The sequence below is a fragment of the Hemitrygon akajei genome, chromosome 4 (genome assembly GCF_048418815.1).
Source record: "Hemitrygon akajei chromosome 4, sHemAka1.3, whole genome shotgun sequence".
Lineage (NCBI taxonomy): Eukaryota > Metazoa > Chordata > Chondrichthyes > Myliobatiformes > Dasyatidae > Hemitrygon > Hemitrygon akajei.
Genome location: NC_133127.1, coordinates 77879322 through 77897474, shown reverse-complemented (window position 1 = coordinate 77897474; position 18153 = coordinate 77879322). Strand labels below are relative to the sequence as shown.

Sequence of the window (18153 nt, the reverse complement as noted above, 5' to 3'; positions counted from 1 at the left end):
TATCTCATTGTCCTCTATTCCTTCCAACTTCAAACTCTTAAATAATTCTTTTTTTTTTTAAAACTACAAATTTGACCTACTACCATCATACTGTCAGGTAGTGCATTCTACCACACTAGATGGAGAGATTTTTTTTAAATGTTCCTTTTAGGTTTTTTTGCCTATTACCTTAAATCATTGTTGTTTGCAACTCAATCCTCCCATCAATGGGAAAAGTTGCAGTTTATTTACTCAATCTAGACCCTGCAGGATTTTGAACATCACTGTCAAAAACTGCTCTTAACTTTTTCTGATCTTTCCATGTAGAAATCTCTCATCACTGGAACTATTCTCAGAAACCTTCATTGATTCCCTCTAAGGTGCTCAGAATGGAACACAATTCTATTGTTCTTTGCCAAATCAATCATTTCAAAGTGTCTCTTTACTCTTTGTACTCGATGCTGTTATTTAAAAGTTATGCACTCCATGTAAAACATTTATTTTCACAATGTAAGAAATGAAACAGTCGCATTTTTCAAACTAAAGAAGTGTATTATATTTCAAAATACAAAATATTACATTAAAGTTGTATCTGATATGCACATCAACATTTCTGCCATGAGCCACATCACCAACAGTGCACATTGTTGATCCTTATAGTAATATTATTTGTAGCTTACTGCTCCAGCTAATACTCTTTCTTAACAATAAGCAAGAGGAACAACACCACCTGCCCTATTTAGAGATTCAACTTCTTTCAGTTTAAATTTTGGCTAATTTATTATAGCTGTTAATGCAATTTTATAATCTGTTTAGTATTTTCATGGTTGTTTGAAACTGTGAAAGACTACAGTGTAGACTGTGCTGATTTTTTATTCCCCAGGCTTCAATTCAGTTTCTGCTACAGAGCAGAAATTTTGCATGTTTCGCCTGGGGAGAAAAAGCTTTTCTAGCAGATTAAGCAGAGGTCACAAAGGTGAGAAGGAGAAAAGAGAGTAAGAGGTAAAGAAAGGAAGGCAACAACTGTATTTGCCATTTTCTGCGGACACTGTATATGAAGAACTGTGTCAATTGAGATACCAGTGATTGGAAAACCCAAATTTCCCCATCATCAATAGTCCTACACTTTTTATCTTCATTCTGTCACCATCACATTGCCCATCTTGACCATAATGATAAAATGAAGAGTAGTGCAAATAAACATTGCAAATCAAGTTTCTAAATAATATCATACCACAACTGAAACAAATATATGCCCTGATTCCTCCCCTCTTGGAACTTCTACTTGCCTAAACACATGCAAAGCTACCAGCAATTGTGTCAGCATGGCAAGTGGAAAGATGTCAAATTGCGGAGATGGAAACTTCAGTTGACCTTGGAGAAGCATCTCTAGCAGTTCTGGATCTAGAGGCATGGCTTTATGTCACATCATCTTTGTATGAGCAGTAGTAGCCTTTGTTGTTTATCTCCCAGCTTAAAACGAGAGTAGAATGGTAGCAAGACAAAACAGAAATCTCAACAGAATACCTTTATACTCTCTGGAGCGAGAATCACTTATCACAATTTTACCGTAGCAATCCTAACAACCTGTGGGATATGTTGTTGAACTGCAGTAAAACTCTGACAATGTGTTGTTCTCCAAACTTATCTCCACATGAGATAGTGTTGGGACATGCCATGTGCTTACTGTTCACTCCTCCCCCTTCGGTCAAACAAATGGAAATCCATACTATGATAGGAAACATGTTGCAGTATTGTATAGCACTACTGCAAACTCTTAAAGGCTTCCATCAAAAGGTAACTGAAGGCTGAAAGTCATGATTGCTGCAGAGTGTGAACCCTAATAGTGGGGAGATAGGGTACTGGTGAGATCCCACCAATATAAGTGTTGCCTTGAGCCCCTGTGGTAAGACCCATTTCAAATTCTGCTGACCGCATATACTGCTTGAAGGTCCAAGGGAAGCTGATGTGATTCCATACATTGCACATTAAACCAGCTGGGCTACTAAATCATGAAACTGATCAAGAAAGACAATGACAATTGACTAACTGAATTATCCTATGATTACTGCTTGCAACTTTAAGTAATGATTATGAATTATAAGCTTTGGGTAATCTGTAGTCTTTTACTTAAGTATGGAATTACCTCATGGAGAAATTGGCTAATGAAATGCCAGTAGTGTTACGTGACATATACCAGGCCACTAAAGACATCACAGCTGAAACAGAGGCAAGCCGTACTATGGAACTTCAAAATTGATTAGCACTAGACTTCCTGTTGGCTGAGAAGGATGGTACTGTGCCATTATGTTGAATTTCCCCATGGGGATGAATAAAGTATCTATCTATCTATCTATCTATCTATTATTGGCCAGGAGTATTGAATGTACATCAATGATATTTATCTCAGAACACTGCATATTCAGTTGGAGCTGACAAGATCAGAAATATTAGGCAGGAGTTACATAGCACCCTATCTTCACCTTGGGGACCCATTAACTGGCTTCACTCCCTACTGGATTCCATTATACAGTAGGAAAGGGAGTTGTGATATTTGTTTTAATCTTGTTTGAAATTAATTTATGGGACGATAGCCCAAAGAACAGCTGCCTCCATTATAATTCAGCAACACTCCTCTCTTGACAAAGTAAATGACAGGGTCACTAAGGAGCTCCTTGTCACTAAAGAGCTTCAAAGGCTCTGTGCTATTGAACCTTGGCCAAGGCCCCTGTTCTTTGGAGGACAAAAAGGTGGGGGAGGGGGGGAAGAGCATGGAAGTTCAGTAAAGCAAGAGTCAAGATCACAAACTGACAGGGATGGTACACATACATAGTGTAGTCATCCAGCTAAACATGGCTTTTGAAAGCCTGACTCTCCTTAGTACAGTCTTCCTGTTAAAACCTGAGATGAAAGGTCAACAAGTATACCAAGATAAGATAAAGATGCCGAAGAAAGCTTGTTGACACTTGGTAGTTATTGGAGAGTCACTTCACTAATTCTGAAGATTGGCCTTTAATGCATAGATTTTATTGGCTATTAACACTTGTAATATGTGTTATGATTGGTACTTACATATGCAAATAATGGGATTTAGGTGCGCACAAAGTTTCTATTGGATCAATAGCTGTATAAAAATAGACAATTTTAAACTTGTTCATTTACAGACTTTGAACTGTTTTCCTTGAGCACAAGTAAGTGTAATTGAAGAATGAGTGCAAGTTGTCAAAGTCCTTTCTAATATTAACAACCTGAATTTGCATGACTACAGTACAAGGATAAACGGTGGCATCCATATTTCTAGTGGAAACTATCATTTGCTACCACAGAAGTGGAAACATACCATTCTCTAGCACTTTTGTGCTAAAACACAATGTGCTTCAAGTTTAGGTTAAATACCACAATGCCCCTCAGCATTTAATGCACCTAGCACTTCATTACTCGTACCTGACAGTTGGCATCTTTAGCTTGGTTTAGACATTCAGTGCAGGTCTGGATTGTTATAAACTGCTGGTAGGGGATTAATGAATTAAGAAACATGTGAGACCAGTGGTGTGATAATGCATCAAAATCCTAAAGCCTTGGCATTAACTCCTGTACGATACTAATGCGGTAATTTAGCAATTACTCTATTATCTCCATAGGGTGTTCACATGGTGAAGGGCTGGAGACCAAACAAGTGGCACAGTTGTCTGCTTTGTAATCACTGCTTATGACCATGCACTGTAATACCTTTTGAGTATAAACTGGATGGCTCTCTGGCCCTGTGGATAAAGTACACTATCTAACTTTGTACTTCTACTGAAAAATATTCTCTATTCTATTCTTTTATTATTATCTGAATGTTTGGTAATTTTCCTGATCATACTAGAATGAATAATTTCAAAATCAGTGACAGGATTGTATTGCATGATGAATCTGTGCCTTTTGATTACAAAACATGCTCCTTGACCAATTTGTGCTGCCTGCTCATTGTAATGGTGTCTGGGTGCCAACATGAACAGTGCAGTTGACTGGATGATCACATCAGCTGGAATCCAAAATCCTTTCAGTAGAAGCCGAACTGTATAATACTTCACCAACTAGCATGCCCCAGTGAAACCAGCTCTTGTCAAGTACAGTATCTGCTGGTCAAGAGAGCTTTTACCACAATAAGAAACAATGTGGGTTAGGCAGCAGCAAATGGGGAAAAAGTCATTGACAAAATCCTTACAGATGGTGCCATATTGAACTCCAAACTTAGATTGTAATAGACTTGAGCTAACTGCTATGCTATTGTGGCATCCAATTATTCAATAAGATAAAAAAAAGTTAAAATAAGTTTAACACAAGAAAATAATAGGGACTATTAAAGAACAGGATATGTAAATCATAATTAAAATTTACTTATCTACTTTCCTTTTCCCTAATTTACAGACTGATTATCCCCTTTTCTCATTAACAGAGTCAAAATTCCTACACCAAATCCAGTAAAATGTCAGGGCTTGTAAGTTCTCCACGTGACTGCATGGGTTTTCTCCAGGTGCTTTGGTTTCCTCCTACAGTTCAATGACATACCGTTTAGTAATTTAAATGGTCATTGTAAATTAGCCTATGATTAGGCTATGTTAAATAGATGGGTTGCTGTGTGGCTTGTTGGGGCGGAAGTGCCTGCTTTGCACTTTATCTCTAAATTGCAGAAACATTAAAAACTGCTGCCAAGCTTGGCAGACAGTGAGGCCCCCCCATCAGCTTCGTTCCTGTTGACAGCTGTCAGGGCATTTCAGGAGCAGGACCACAGCAGTGTGTTGCCTGAGCCTACTTGATGCCAGGGGTCAGCCTGTTTGGATTTTTGCCCCCAAGCCCAAGTTCAATGCTGGAATGTGGGAAGTAATGGCAGCAAGCCAAATCTGGCTTAATTTTGCACACAGAATTTAGAATAGTAAATTGTTCCAAGGTATATGACAGCAACGCAATAGTTAACAGCATGATTACGGATAAAATACAAGATGCCTTAGGCTGTCTGCTGTGAAATGATTAGATCAATACTCAGTAATTGTAATCAATGCTCCAAAACAAGCAAACCAAGAAAATACTAAGAGCATAATTTACCTCATTTGCTAATTTAAATACAAAATATGCATTCACTCAAATAAGTAAAAGATGGTTTGCATGAGGAACCAAAAAAAGTTAACTAATTCACTAATTTCAACCTGAAATCTTTATAACAAGATTTCACGTTCAAAAATTTTAGTTTTCACAAAATACAATTAACTAATTGATGTCAACAAAAGCTTTCCTTTTCCCCTCAAGATTATACCATTCAGGACAGAAGAAATTTCATAAAGAAAGCTTCATATAGCTTTTTCATTAATGAGGCACTCAATGGAAAAACATGGATATAGGAGAGAAGCCATTATTTTAGCCCCAGTAGGGCCCTATACTACTTATTGTACATATTTCCCAGTTCCAGTTTTACCAGGCATATGCTGCTGGGTTGCTTGAGAAACTACATGAAAACAAAAGTACTTCTAAGGTTAGGGATCAGTTGTGTTAACTGTCAGTTATTAGTTGGCAGGCAGTTTAATGTACAAGTCCAGTAACAATATTTAATGCTTAAGAAATTATATCTCCAAAGCCTCATCTCAGAGCTTCTGCACACGGCAAATGAAGCTTTCATGACAGACACAGAAGGGGTGAGAGGGGTGAGTGGCGTGAGAGGCAGGGGGGTGAGACAAAAGAGAATATTTTAGGAAATTTTACTATAAAGGGAATATGAAATGTGGAAAATTGACCTGAGATGCAGTTTTGCCAGTATCATGAGATTAAAACAGCTTTGAAATAATAACATATTTTTGATTTCTCTGCTTGTATAGAGGGCAATGGTAATTTAAAATGTTTTTCGAGATCAGGATTTTTTTCAAATCAGTTGCTGAACAGGTGCGTTCATATTCCCTTCCATTAACATGGACACATTCACTCCCCAGCAAGAAATTGAACAGGACTGCAGTTTCTGTAATCTGAATTTTAAAAAATGCTGTAAGAACTTACCCAGTCAAGCAGCATCTATGGAAAGAGAAACCACTTGGTGTTTCAGAACAAACATCCTTCATCAGAACTAATCATTTCTTTCCACACATGCTGGTTGACCGGCTGAGTTCTTTCAACATTTCTGTTTTCGATTTATTCAAACAACCCAACATAATTGTTACTAGTGAAACTTGCTTTGCATAATATAACAGTCAATTATATTAATCCTATTGCTTCTTTTTCAAAATACCAAATTAGTTGTAAAACATCCTGAATATTTTGAAAGGCATAATGTAGATGCAAATTCTGATTGTACAGCTAGTAAGAGTATTGCTGGGAACTGGCAGTACTTTTTCCATTTCAATCCTACAGCTGCATTTGTTACCAATTGTTGGATGTGATTGGAGCTGTTGTCTTCCTACTGTTGGCTACACAGTGCTCCCAGCCCAGAGGTTTCCTTTAGGTAATCACAACAGCCAGCAACCATAAAGACAGACATAGGAGACTGCAAGTGTTATAATATAGAACACCACACAAGATGCTGGAGTAACTCAGTGGGCCAGAGAAATGCTGTCTGACTGGCTGAGTTCCTTCAGCATCTTGTGTGAGGTCTTAATAGGCTTTAATTCTAGTTTTTTTTTGCATTTAAGAATCATTTTATTATAAATAAATGGTTCAAATCTTGGTATAATATTCACCCTATTGAATAAATTTAAATGCCTTGAATTACAATGTTTCAAGACACATGTAATTTTCTTTCTGGAACATACCCTTAGTGAAACTTGGGGTTTGATACTATTAACTCAATTGTGAATGTTACCTTTAAATTTATTAAATTTCTATGGCCCATCATACAGATAAATAAGAACATTGTGGAAAAATATCAACAATTGAAATAGCAGTGTAATATATCCAGTGGAGAACATTGTGACAAATGTACGAAAACAGCATGCATTTTTTCTTGCCTGCTGGATCTATTTTCCAAATGAACCCGAGGGCCAAAATGTCAGAAGGTTACCAAACTCTTAAAGAAACAGTAAAATCTATAATGGAAGATTAGAATAGGTTTCTCCACTATCTTTTTCTGTTCCAGTACTCAGTGCAGGTCCTTCCCAGTTTAAGAACACCTGACATACATACTGCCCATACATAAAGAGCAGGATTTTGGAAGACCAACTGGATGGATTTGTTGGCTGATGTGCAAGCATCTTTCGCTGAGTCGAGTGAGTTCAGCCATGATGGAATGGCATAGCAGACTTGATGGGCTGAATGACCTAATTCTGCTCCTATGTCTTATGGTCTTATTGGGGATCCCTGTTCATGGTCGCATTAGTGACTCGCAAAATGTCCTTGTTACAAACAGTTCACAGGAACGGAAACCTGCCAAAGGCTGAAAAGGACTTGAACTCAAAATGAGGGCAGAACGTTGAAGGTACTCGTGCTTGCAAAGGAAAACCATTTCCCAGATATATACTTAATTAATTTGATCTGCAAATTTTCCCTTTTGATAGATAATTAAAAACAAGTTAGTGGAAGTGGATGTTCTTATCCGGAATTTCACATCCTCGTTTTCCTCACTTGTCTAAGCCAGTTTTCTTTCAGGGACCAGCAATACTGACTATTGTTAAAAACGAGCAACAGGGAGAATAAAAACAAATAATGTTACTACTTTTAAAAAGGGTATAAAGTACTTAAACCTTCTCCTTATGTGTTTCAAAAACCCAGATAAGCACTTTAATAATGTGTTGGAGTACAGCAATCACAGATGTTGAAGTGTTACAAAGATTGTTAAAGCAGCTACCACAAGTAGTGTTTTACAGCTGAAATGACATTATATACATAAGAGCAGCATAAAAGTGCTTTGGAAGTTTCACTTAAAGAAAATGCATTAATGACTTTTTAGAACTTCTGGCAAGTCAACTACAACTGCTTAAGTGCATACAAACTGGTGCCTGGCTGCTGTGCATTGATATTTTTTCTGTCTCTAATATGGTTTCAATTATGAAAGATATATAGCTGCATGTTGAAAAAAAATCATTTGGAAGACTGAATGATTAAAAAGTTCCCTCTCTCATACTATGTTGAAGCCTGGTATGTAATGGTGTAGCTGTCATGCCTCATAATGTCTCTGAGGACAGTTAAGGTACCTCAGAAGTATCACCTTATGTACAGCAACTTGGCAGAAATAGATAATAAATCTTTTGGTGCTAGCTCTAATATTATTTTTGAAGCTATTACAATATAGATCCCACCATGAAAATATTTTAACTTTGATAGGGATTGGTAGCTTGGAACAAATAATCCTGCACTATGCCCAATAGGCTACTGAAAGTAAAATAGGAAAGAAAAGACAGATTATGCCAGTGACCCAACATTCTTGCTTGTTTCCCATGATTCCAGCAATTGCTGGTTCATTCAATGCTGCATCATGTCATCACATTTTGCCACTATTTACCTCTCTTAGCACTGGGTCATTGATGGAATTCAGGTTGACAGCTCCTTCATAGGTCAGGTAATAGAAGACATTGAGAGCTCGGACAGCCTCGGGGCCTTGCTGTTTATATCCAAAAATTAGATCAATCCACTGGTGAAGCTGGCAGGAAACAAACTCACTCTCCAGAGCCTATAAATCACAAAAGAAGATGAACATCAGTGCTGGACATCTTATCCAGTTTACTAAGGATTAATTTTACGTAACCCACTCCTAGGCCAAGATCCTTTTGGACAATCAACTAACTGGACAATCCATTATGCAAGAATTTATAAACTTGAATGTCCATTTTGCTTGTCTTTTCCTTGGATGATATCTAGTCTTCAAGTACAAAGGACACAACAAATGGAGTCAGCAACCTGTTATTTCAACTCTTTAAAACTTTTTCTGTCTCAGATTGAAAACAAAGTCATATAAGTAAACAAACCTAGACTGTCGGGGAGCCAAAATTTTAGCCACCACATTTCTAGCATAAAGTAAATGTCTTGAGTAAGAATTAAGTAGTTGCTTAGCCTTGAAAATCAAATATGGCTTGTGATTGTTTTGGAACTCTTTTGCTAGGCTATCAAGTGCAGTAACATGGGGAAGACTTCCATGGTGAACTCTAGCACCATAGATTTCCAGTTAAGTAGCACTAATCGTGACTTCGGAGATGATCACAGTAATGTACAAGATGTCCCAACTGATGAAAGTGTCATGGATAAAAGAAACCATGACAGCAAAATAGGCCAGCAGCCATGAGATTACATGAATAGTGACATCAGGTCAATTACAATATCATTGGCTCTTCAAAACATTGGAACAATTCACATATATAACTTGATAAAATTTGTAGTTTTTATTTAAAGAATTTTATGTTAGTTTACAATTTATTTATTATACACCTTGGTTATATGCTATTTGAAGTATATACTAGTACATTGCTTTTATGAATAAGGTACACTTCTGTTCACTCCTGACCCTACAAAGTTATTTCCTTTCAATGCTTATCAGAGTCCTTTTTAATCACTGCAATTGAGTCTAACCTCTCTGATTTTGACAGCACAGTGCCTTAAAAAGATATTCAGCCCCAACAACTATTTTCACATTTTACTGTCTTATTTTCTAAATTTGAAATATATTGAAGTAGGATTTTTGAGCTAACCTACAGAACATTGTGCATCAAGTAAAATCAAAAGAAAATTTCTAAAACCTGTTAACAATTTAATCAAAATTAAAAATAAAAATTGTAAGGCTGAAATGTATTCATCCACTTTGTAATTACTGCATTGACTTTCCTCTGTAGCAATATATTACTTTTCCAATTCACCCAATTTGTTGATGTAGAAAATTGGAGGATCACCTGTTTTCAAAGAATTCCAAAGAATACTGTAAATACCTCCTCTCTCTGTAAGGTCCAATAGTACAGTAGAGTTTCAACAGACCAAACCAAAATGAAGACAAAAGTACATTCAATACAAGTCAGAGAAATGATAATCAAGAAGCCCAAATCCCCCGGGGAAGGGTACAACATCTTAAAGACATTGAACATACATCAGAACTCAGTTAAGTCCATCATGAAAAAGTGGAAAAAACATGAAACCACACTCACACTGCCTAGGTCAGGCTGCCCCCCTAAGCTTAAGTTGCCGGAGAAGAATAGCATTTGTAAGAGAGGCTACTGTGACACCAACAGTCACTCTGAGTAAGCTGCAGAAGTCAGTGACTGCAACTGGAGATGAATTCATGGCTCCACAATCTCTAAGGGCTTGCACTTAAAGTATATTTATGGAAGAGTGGCAAGGAAGAAACACTGGCTAAAAGAAGCATATCCTTGCCCGTAAAGGCTTTGGAAAGCATCACTTAGAAGATATTGTATTGATGTAGAAGAAGGTCATGTGGTTGGATGAGACTAAAGTGGAACTTTTTGGCCTCAACACTAAGCAGTACGTGTGGTCTAAATTTAACTGCACATCAGCCAGATAACACCATCCCTACTGTAAAGTATGGTAGAAGTAGTATCATGCTACGGGGAAGGTTTTCAGCAGCAGGGACTGGAAATCTGGTCATGGTCGATGGGTATATGATTACTGCTAAATTCAGAGAGATCCTAGATAACAACCTGTTAGCGTCTGCCAGTAAGCTTAAACTGGGGAGGACGCTCATCTTTCACAGGACAATGACCCAAGCACACTGCCAAAGCAAACATGGAGAGGCTTCAAACAAAGACAGTTCATGTCCTTGAGTGGGTCAGTCAGAGTCCTGACCTTAACCTGATCAAACATCTCCAGCAAGACCTCACGACCTTTCCCCAACTAACTTGGCACAGCTTGAGCAATTTTGCAATGAGGAATGGGCAAATATTGCACCATCATTTTGTGAAAAGCTTATAGAGATTTACCCTAAAAGACCATTGGCTGTAATAACTTTGAGAGGTAGTTCAACGAAGTATTGAGCAGAGGGGGACAAATACTTTTGAACTGCTGACATTTCAGTTTTTCAATTTTTAGTTTCTCATGCTTTACAATTTCCCTGTTTTTTGCGGCCCTACTATGAGAAAAAGAACATGTGATTCACAAATAAAAATCCCCAGTTAAATTGATCAAAATCCCTGGTTGCAGTACTCATCTACGAAAACAAAGGACTGGGGGTTGAATACTTTTTCAAAGCTCTGTACGTTCCAGATTCCAAATGTTTCTTATACCAAATATGGTATGTTTGCAAATCAACTTCATTCCATATTCTTTGCTTCTTGAACTTCCAATTGAAAAATACAAACTGTTTCTTCCCATCTACTGTCTAGTTCTTCCAAGACATAAAATACTTCCATCTGATCCCCTCTCGGTATCTTCTTATCTAAGGATAACAATTACAGCTTTTCTAGTCCAATATTAAGCCAGATTTTCTGGGAATAACTGGGGTTCTCATTCAGTAAGGAGCCACCAGCCATCTAGCACTCCAGTTGTGCCAAACCTTAATAGAGTTAGGCCTCATCTCCTGTGATGAAAAGGCCGAAAGATCCCAGCTCCAGTGACAGAGTGAGTGACAGCCCTTGTCGAAGAATGGGCCAGAAGTTGATTCAGCAGGCTTTTCTGATGATCCAGCCAGTTTACAACTGGAAACGAAGACAAGTTTTGACAATACACAAATAATTGCTTGTTGGTGGGTCAGATCAGCTAGCCCATTCTCCTTAATCAAGAATGCCACCACTTCTTCACCTCCTCTCTCTGTTTTCTGAATAATGCCAAAAAAATTAAATTTGATTTTTTGCTCATTTTTGGCAAATCTCCATTACTAATACCTTATCATAACACTGTGGCTAACTGTATCTCCAGCTCTTCAACTTTGTTTAATATACTATGCGTTGATGCACATACACCATAAACCTTTCTTAGACCTTCCTGCACATTCTCCTACTCTGTCCTACATAAACCCCACTCTATGTCTTGCTCTAGTTTGTTATACCTCTCTTTCTTCCCTCCCTCCTTCCTTTCTTTATGGTTTTGAGTTTCATTTTTAATGCTACAATGGAGGAACTTTTTCAGCCAGAAGGTGGCTAATCTGTAGAAACTATTGCTAAAGAGGGTGGTAGAGGTCAAGTCACTGTGTGGATTTCAGGCAGAGATTGAAACATTCTTGATTAGTAAGGGAGTGAAAAGTTATGGGGAGCAGACAAGAAAATAGGGTTGATAAAAGCCATGCTTAAATGGCAAAGCAGAGCCAATAGGCAGAGTGGCCTAATCTGTTCTTATGCTTTATGGCTATATTCTGGTATTCAATGCCTACCAATTTAATTTTAACCCTCCTTCAAACAATCCCTGTCCTCTCCCCACTAGGAAATGCACTGAGATACAACATGTCCTGTTTGTACAGATATGATCTCTCACAGAACCTGGTCTGATGCCCTAAGAATTTAAAACTCTCCATCCAACTATGCACTCATTTGCAATGTTCTTCAATTACTATGCATACCAATATATTCCAAAGGAAGTAATCCAGAAATAACCACCTCAGAGGTCTTCATTCTTGTACTCTGTTCTGACTTCTAATAATCCCTCTACATGATCTTATCCCCTTTTCTGCCTGCTTTTGGTACCAATGTGTACTACAATTTTGAGGTCCTAACCTCTCAGCTTCCTCTGGAGAATGTCATGCATACACTCAGTTGTGACATTTCCTGGGAACCAATGAGATATAAACAATGTATGGCTTATTTTCTAAGCTGTTGGAATGACTACCTATGGAATTTCCTATGATTACTGCATCTCTATGCTTTGATGTTTCCCTTTTATATTCCTTTGTCCCATAATGCAGCATGAGCATGGTAAAAAAACTTGAAGACCTCTGTGTTCCCTGCTCTTTTGGAGGGCCATCCCTTTGCTACCCTAAATTCTTTGTTTACACGTAGCTACCTACACAAGTATCTATCCTCAGAAATTCTAAGCATATGCTCAACAGAAAACATAGTGTGTCCTGAAATTACCAAAAAACAGAAGGCAATAGGTCACAGCTGGTTGTATATGACCTATGAAATCTGGCATTTCTTTGCTATTTTCTTTTTAGAAACAATTATTATTAATTTGTTATCCTGACTGAACCAACATATGACCTAACAGCCTGAGTATACCACTTAGCTTCTAACGTCTATTTAGTTAGATCATGGCTGATCTGATTATAACCTCAACCATACATTCACATCCACCCTAGTAACATTTCATCTCCTTGCTTGTCAAGTGCTTATCTATTTTGCCCTTAAGAATATTCAAAAACGTATACTTACTTTTGAAAACAGAGCTCCAAAGCATCTTAATGCTCTGACAGAAGACTTCTCCACTTTTGCCTCATCCCCATCACGACCCAACAATGTTGGTTGTTTCCTTACTTAATTGCTGTATCTACTCTACTTGTATCCTTAATTTTCTTATGTTTTAATTTAAATTTCTGATGAAGTAAGCATACAGCACCCTTTTCACTGAAATGCATTTCTTTATGATTGGTAAAAGATGCACCCTGTGCATTTGCACTCCATGTACATTTACTTCATCAGCCCCAAAATCCTCAATCAGCCACCACTAATTTGCTATACCTGCCCATTCACCTCCTCCCTCGCCTCCATTCAGGGCCCCAAACAGTCCTTCCAGATGAGGCAACACTACCTGTGAGTTCTATCAGGGTCATCTACTGCATTCAGTGCTCTTGGTGCAGCCTTTTCTGCGTTGGTGAGACTTGATGACAATTGGAGGACTGCTTTGGCAAGCGCCTCCGACTGCAATAAGCAGGATTTCCTGGTGGCCAACCATTTTAATTCCAAACCCCATTCCTATTCTGATATGTTGGTCCATGGCCTCCTCCACTGCCATGACGAGACCACTCTTAGGTTGGAGGAGTAACACCTCGTATTCTGTCTGGGTAGTTTCCAACCTGACGTCATAAACATTGATTTCTCTAACATCCGGTAATTTCTCCCCTCTCCTCCTTCTCTCATTTTCCATTCCCTATTCTGGCACACTTATACCTATTCTCTCCTCATTTGCCTATCTCCTCCCTCTGGTAACTCTCCACCTATCTTTCTCCCATGGTCTACTCTCCTGTCCTAAAAGATTCCTTCTTCTTCACTCTTTTACCTTTTCCACCTATCACCAACCAGGTTCTCTTTCATTCCCCCTCTCCTATCCACCTACTCTCCCCCTTGCCCGGCTTCACCTATCACTTTCTAGCATGTACTCCTTCTCCACTCCATCTTTTTGTTCTGGCTTCTTCGCCCTTCCCTTCCAGTCCCAATCAAGGGTCACAGCACGAAATGCCAACCCTTTATTCCTTTTCCTGACCTGCTGAGTTCCTCCAGTATTTTGTGTGTGTTGTCTTCATAATTTCAGGAAACCAGTTCTATTTACAATCAAATAGCTTTATAAATGAATGCTGCTGTGCTGCATGCAAGCATTTGATTATTTATTTATTTATTTAGAGGTACAGTAAGGTAACAAGCCTTTCTGAACCAACAAACTCACGCCGCGCAATTACACCCATGGACAAATTAACCGACTACCCTGTACATCTTTGGAGTGTAAGAGGTAACTGGTGCACCCAAAGGAAACCTATGCTATTACGTGGACAATGTACAAATTACAGGTGTCAGTGGAATTGAACCCGAGTCACTGGCACTGTAATAGTGTTACACTAACCGCTATTGCTAACATACCTTGATTGATCTTACTGGGTATCCTGTAATATGTAACTCTCCACTTGGCACCCTAAACCCCTCCAATCACTTGCAAGTCATAAGTCAGAAATGTATCAGAATGTCCAACATGTCAAGAACTCTCACATAATCCAGGAAATGGCAGCCCACTTGATCAGCAGCCCATGACTGCAATGTGCACCATTTACAAAACGCAATACAGCATAATATGTAAAATAGCTATAAATTAAAATAAGAATATAGATTAAATATAACTAAATAAATAATGCAAAAAGAGAGCAAAATAGTGAGGTAGTACTCATGGACTCATAGACTGAGCAGAGAGTATGCTGTTCCTAAAATGTTGAATGTGTGTCTTCATGCTAGTCATGAGAAGAGGAAATGTCCTCGATGGTATGGGTTCTTAGTGATACACGTCCACCACTGCAGCAAGATCTCCTCTAGTTCATACATAGCTCGACTCCCTTCTTTGTTAATGGTGAAAGACGAAAGGGTTTTAAGTATGGCTGATATCCAGAAATAATGACTACTAAACATGAACTAACTAATAACTTCTCAAAAATTACATGTTTTAAAAATAAACATTAAAAATCAAAACAGAAATAATTAAAACTCTAAACAGAAATAATGTTAAAGAGGAACCTACTATCCCCCTTGTTCTATTACATTCAGCCCTACAATCTCCACTGACAACAATAATGGTCATGAATCATCAGCTTGGTTGAACCTGACATAAGATCTCCAGTGTAAATGCATTCTCAATCAGCAATTACCACCTAAATCTGGGCCTTTCATGACACATGGAGTTTTACTTCTAATAAAAAAAATAGTCTATCAGTGATCTTTGACTGACAACTTCAAATAACAATTAAGATCCAAAACATAGCCAGAGGATTCACTTGAAATTCTCTACCAGCTAAGTCATAAAATAATAATTAAAATAATGCCAAAGGTTCATACATTTTAAGCCTTCGATCATTGAATTAGTATCAGTTTAAATATGCTCAATGTTCTTCACTGAGTTTGTAATATTAAGAATTGATGTGAAGCAGTTTAATTGGGAAAAGTGCAACACATTCATGATTTAGTACGCGCTTAAAAACACAACCAATCTTTAATAAATGCTACCAGAATTCCAAACCGGTTCATTAAAAATAACATATTTTCAAAGGAAAGTGCAACACAACTAGATAGTACAATACAAAGTCACACAGAGGCAAAATTCCTTCAATATGTTCATATGAAGACAAGCTGTTTGATTGCCACTGCAGTCTCATGTCACATTAAAGCATGACAAACATTAAACCATACACTTAAATGGCAATTTATATCATTTAAATGTTTACTGCTGAAGCAGCTCATCATTCATTTAAATGTGACTTTCTGACAGCTAATTTCAGTTAATTTTCTGTATCCACTTAATTAGAACTTTCAATCAAGAAAGAAGAAGGGCTTGTAAATGTTTTGTGGATGGGATGACATTTTCTTCTTGTTACAATGAGACTGTGAATTGTAAACCTTTCCCCATAATGAATTATCAGATAGTACATCATGCCAGAGCAAAAACTGACCATATGGAAATGTGTTCCAATGATTCTTCTAGACATATGCTTTGGACAGAATTTTATTTATGTTCACATATAAACTAGAACCACCACCATTCCTTGATATTAACAGATAATTTACAAACCCAGTCCTTCCAACAATAATAATGGTGCAATGAACTATATTGAATGACAACAGAATCTCTGGAAGTAACATTACAGCATTAAAAATTCAGTTCTATTTAGATATAAGCTTAAAAATGTCTTCATTTTTGCACTGATGGATTTATTATGAGTAATGGAACAACAAAATAAATAGAAATAAAATAATAAGGTAGAACCTGGAAATTAAGTAATCTGCCTAAGTACATTGATCATCGCTCCAGGCAGGGACAAGCTGATTTGTTTTCTTCCTAAATAATCAGATAAAATTATCAATGTTATTTTTTTCATGTTTCCCAATGAACAGTGTCTGTTCTGGTATCACCTTTAACTGAGATCTGTGCCATCTAAGTACATCTTTGATGGAATACAGATTTATTACTCCATCAAAAATTGAGGTACAAAAACACTTTAAAAATGTAATTATGATGTTACATTTTCAACTTAGTTCATTCTGATGACTGTTCGACATAACATCCTTAATTTTGCAGTGAACATCCATCTTGGCTTTCATTTCTTGATTTATGAAAGGGATGTATTTCTGGAAAATGTTACATTAAACGAAACTTTGTAAAGCAAAAAAGGCAGATTGATGCTAGGGGTATTTTGGTACAGTATATTATCAGTATATTATCAGTGTATTGTAGTACACCATTCATTAATGCAAGAAATATATTTGAAGTTGCATACCCCAGAGTCAATGGCATAAAGCTGAAAATTTGTAACTGTGACATACATAAGTCAAGAGTACCTGTACTCTACCTACAATCAGATGCCCCAAACACTGCAATTAATTAAACAATCCACCCTTTGAAAGGGCAGTTGTGACATCTCCACACAGGTCCTGGAGAATGGAGGGCTTACAACTAGATTGAAGAATCAAGAGTACACCAGAAGCAGGACTAGAATATGTGGGCACTTGGTGTGGTTTGCCAGTCAATAAAATTCTGTACCTTGAAACGGCTTTCTAACCTGATTCACAAATCACCTGATTGTCCCTGTAATCTAAAATCCAGTAAAAGGTTAAAGCATACTCAATAACTGACTATCTACTGTCTGCAAGAAGTCTGGGCATCTGTACATAAGATATGGAGAAAACATCCTTTTGTTGCTCACTGCGAAATTTAGATTCATATGTTATAACCAGAAATATGTATAATCCAAGTATAAAATGTAAAAGACTTACTACATCTTTTATAAAAATGTATTCCTTCACTTATATTTATGCATTTAATTCTGGACAGTAACATTCTCAAATCTATTGTCAGGGAATGGCTCATTATTAAGTTGTGAGGTCACATCTCAAACATTCATCATAAATGCCATGGATGAAATATTCCAAGGGGACACGTAGTTTGAGGCCAAAAGCTTAGAAAGATGATTCAGGAGACCTGACAGAAATGAAATGGTTTCAGTTTCACAGCCTTATGAGGCCAATGCAAACAAAAAATCACGTATTCTTCAAATATGATTCCTGATCACCCTTCTGCCACTTTTTCCTCACACACATGCTTCTCTTCCCTTTCTCAACCCCTTCTTCCTCACTCTGTTCTCTCTCACTGGCCCCCACCCACCCTTTTTCTTTATTGCCCCCTACCCTCATAAAGGGACAACATCATACAGGATATTTGAAACTTTCTCACTTGCCTCTTGGCCAAATGCACGACACCATTCTATTTAACTTGGGTGACTTCTTTGCATATGAAGATGGAATGATAGAAAATGCTTGCTGCTCACTGGGGCCATCTTTGGAGCCATAGAATTGTGCAGCATGGCAACAGGACCTTCAACCC

General features: G+C 37.6%; 1 protein-coding gene across 2 annotated transcripts in view; it reads right to left on the bottom strand.

Moving 5' to 3' along the window:
* The window catches only part of lrba (LPS-responsive vesicle trafficking, beach and anchor containing), an 807866-nt gene that overhangs the window by 100229 nt on the left and 689484 nt on the right, over positions 1 to 18153 (bottom strand). For both annotated transcript variants that reach the window (XM_073042906.1, XM_073042907.1), the window contains exon 47: positions 8441 to 8608. In XM_073042906.1, coding sequence (XP_072899007.1) covers positions 8441 to 8608 — 168 coding nt within the window. The remainder of the gene's footprint in view (positions 1 to 8440; positions 8609 to 18153) is intronic.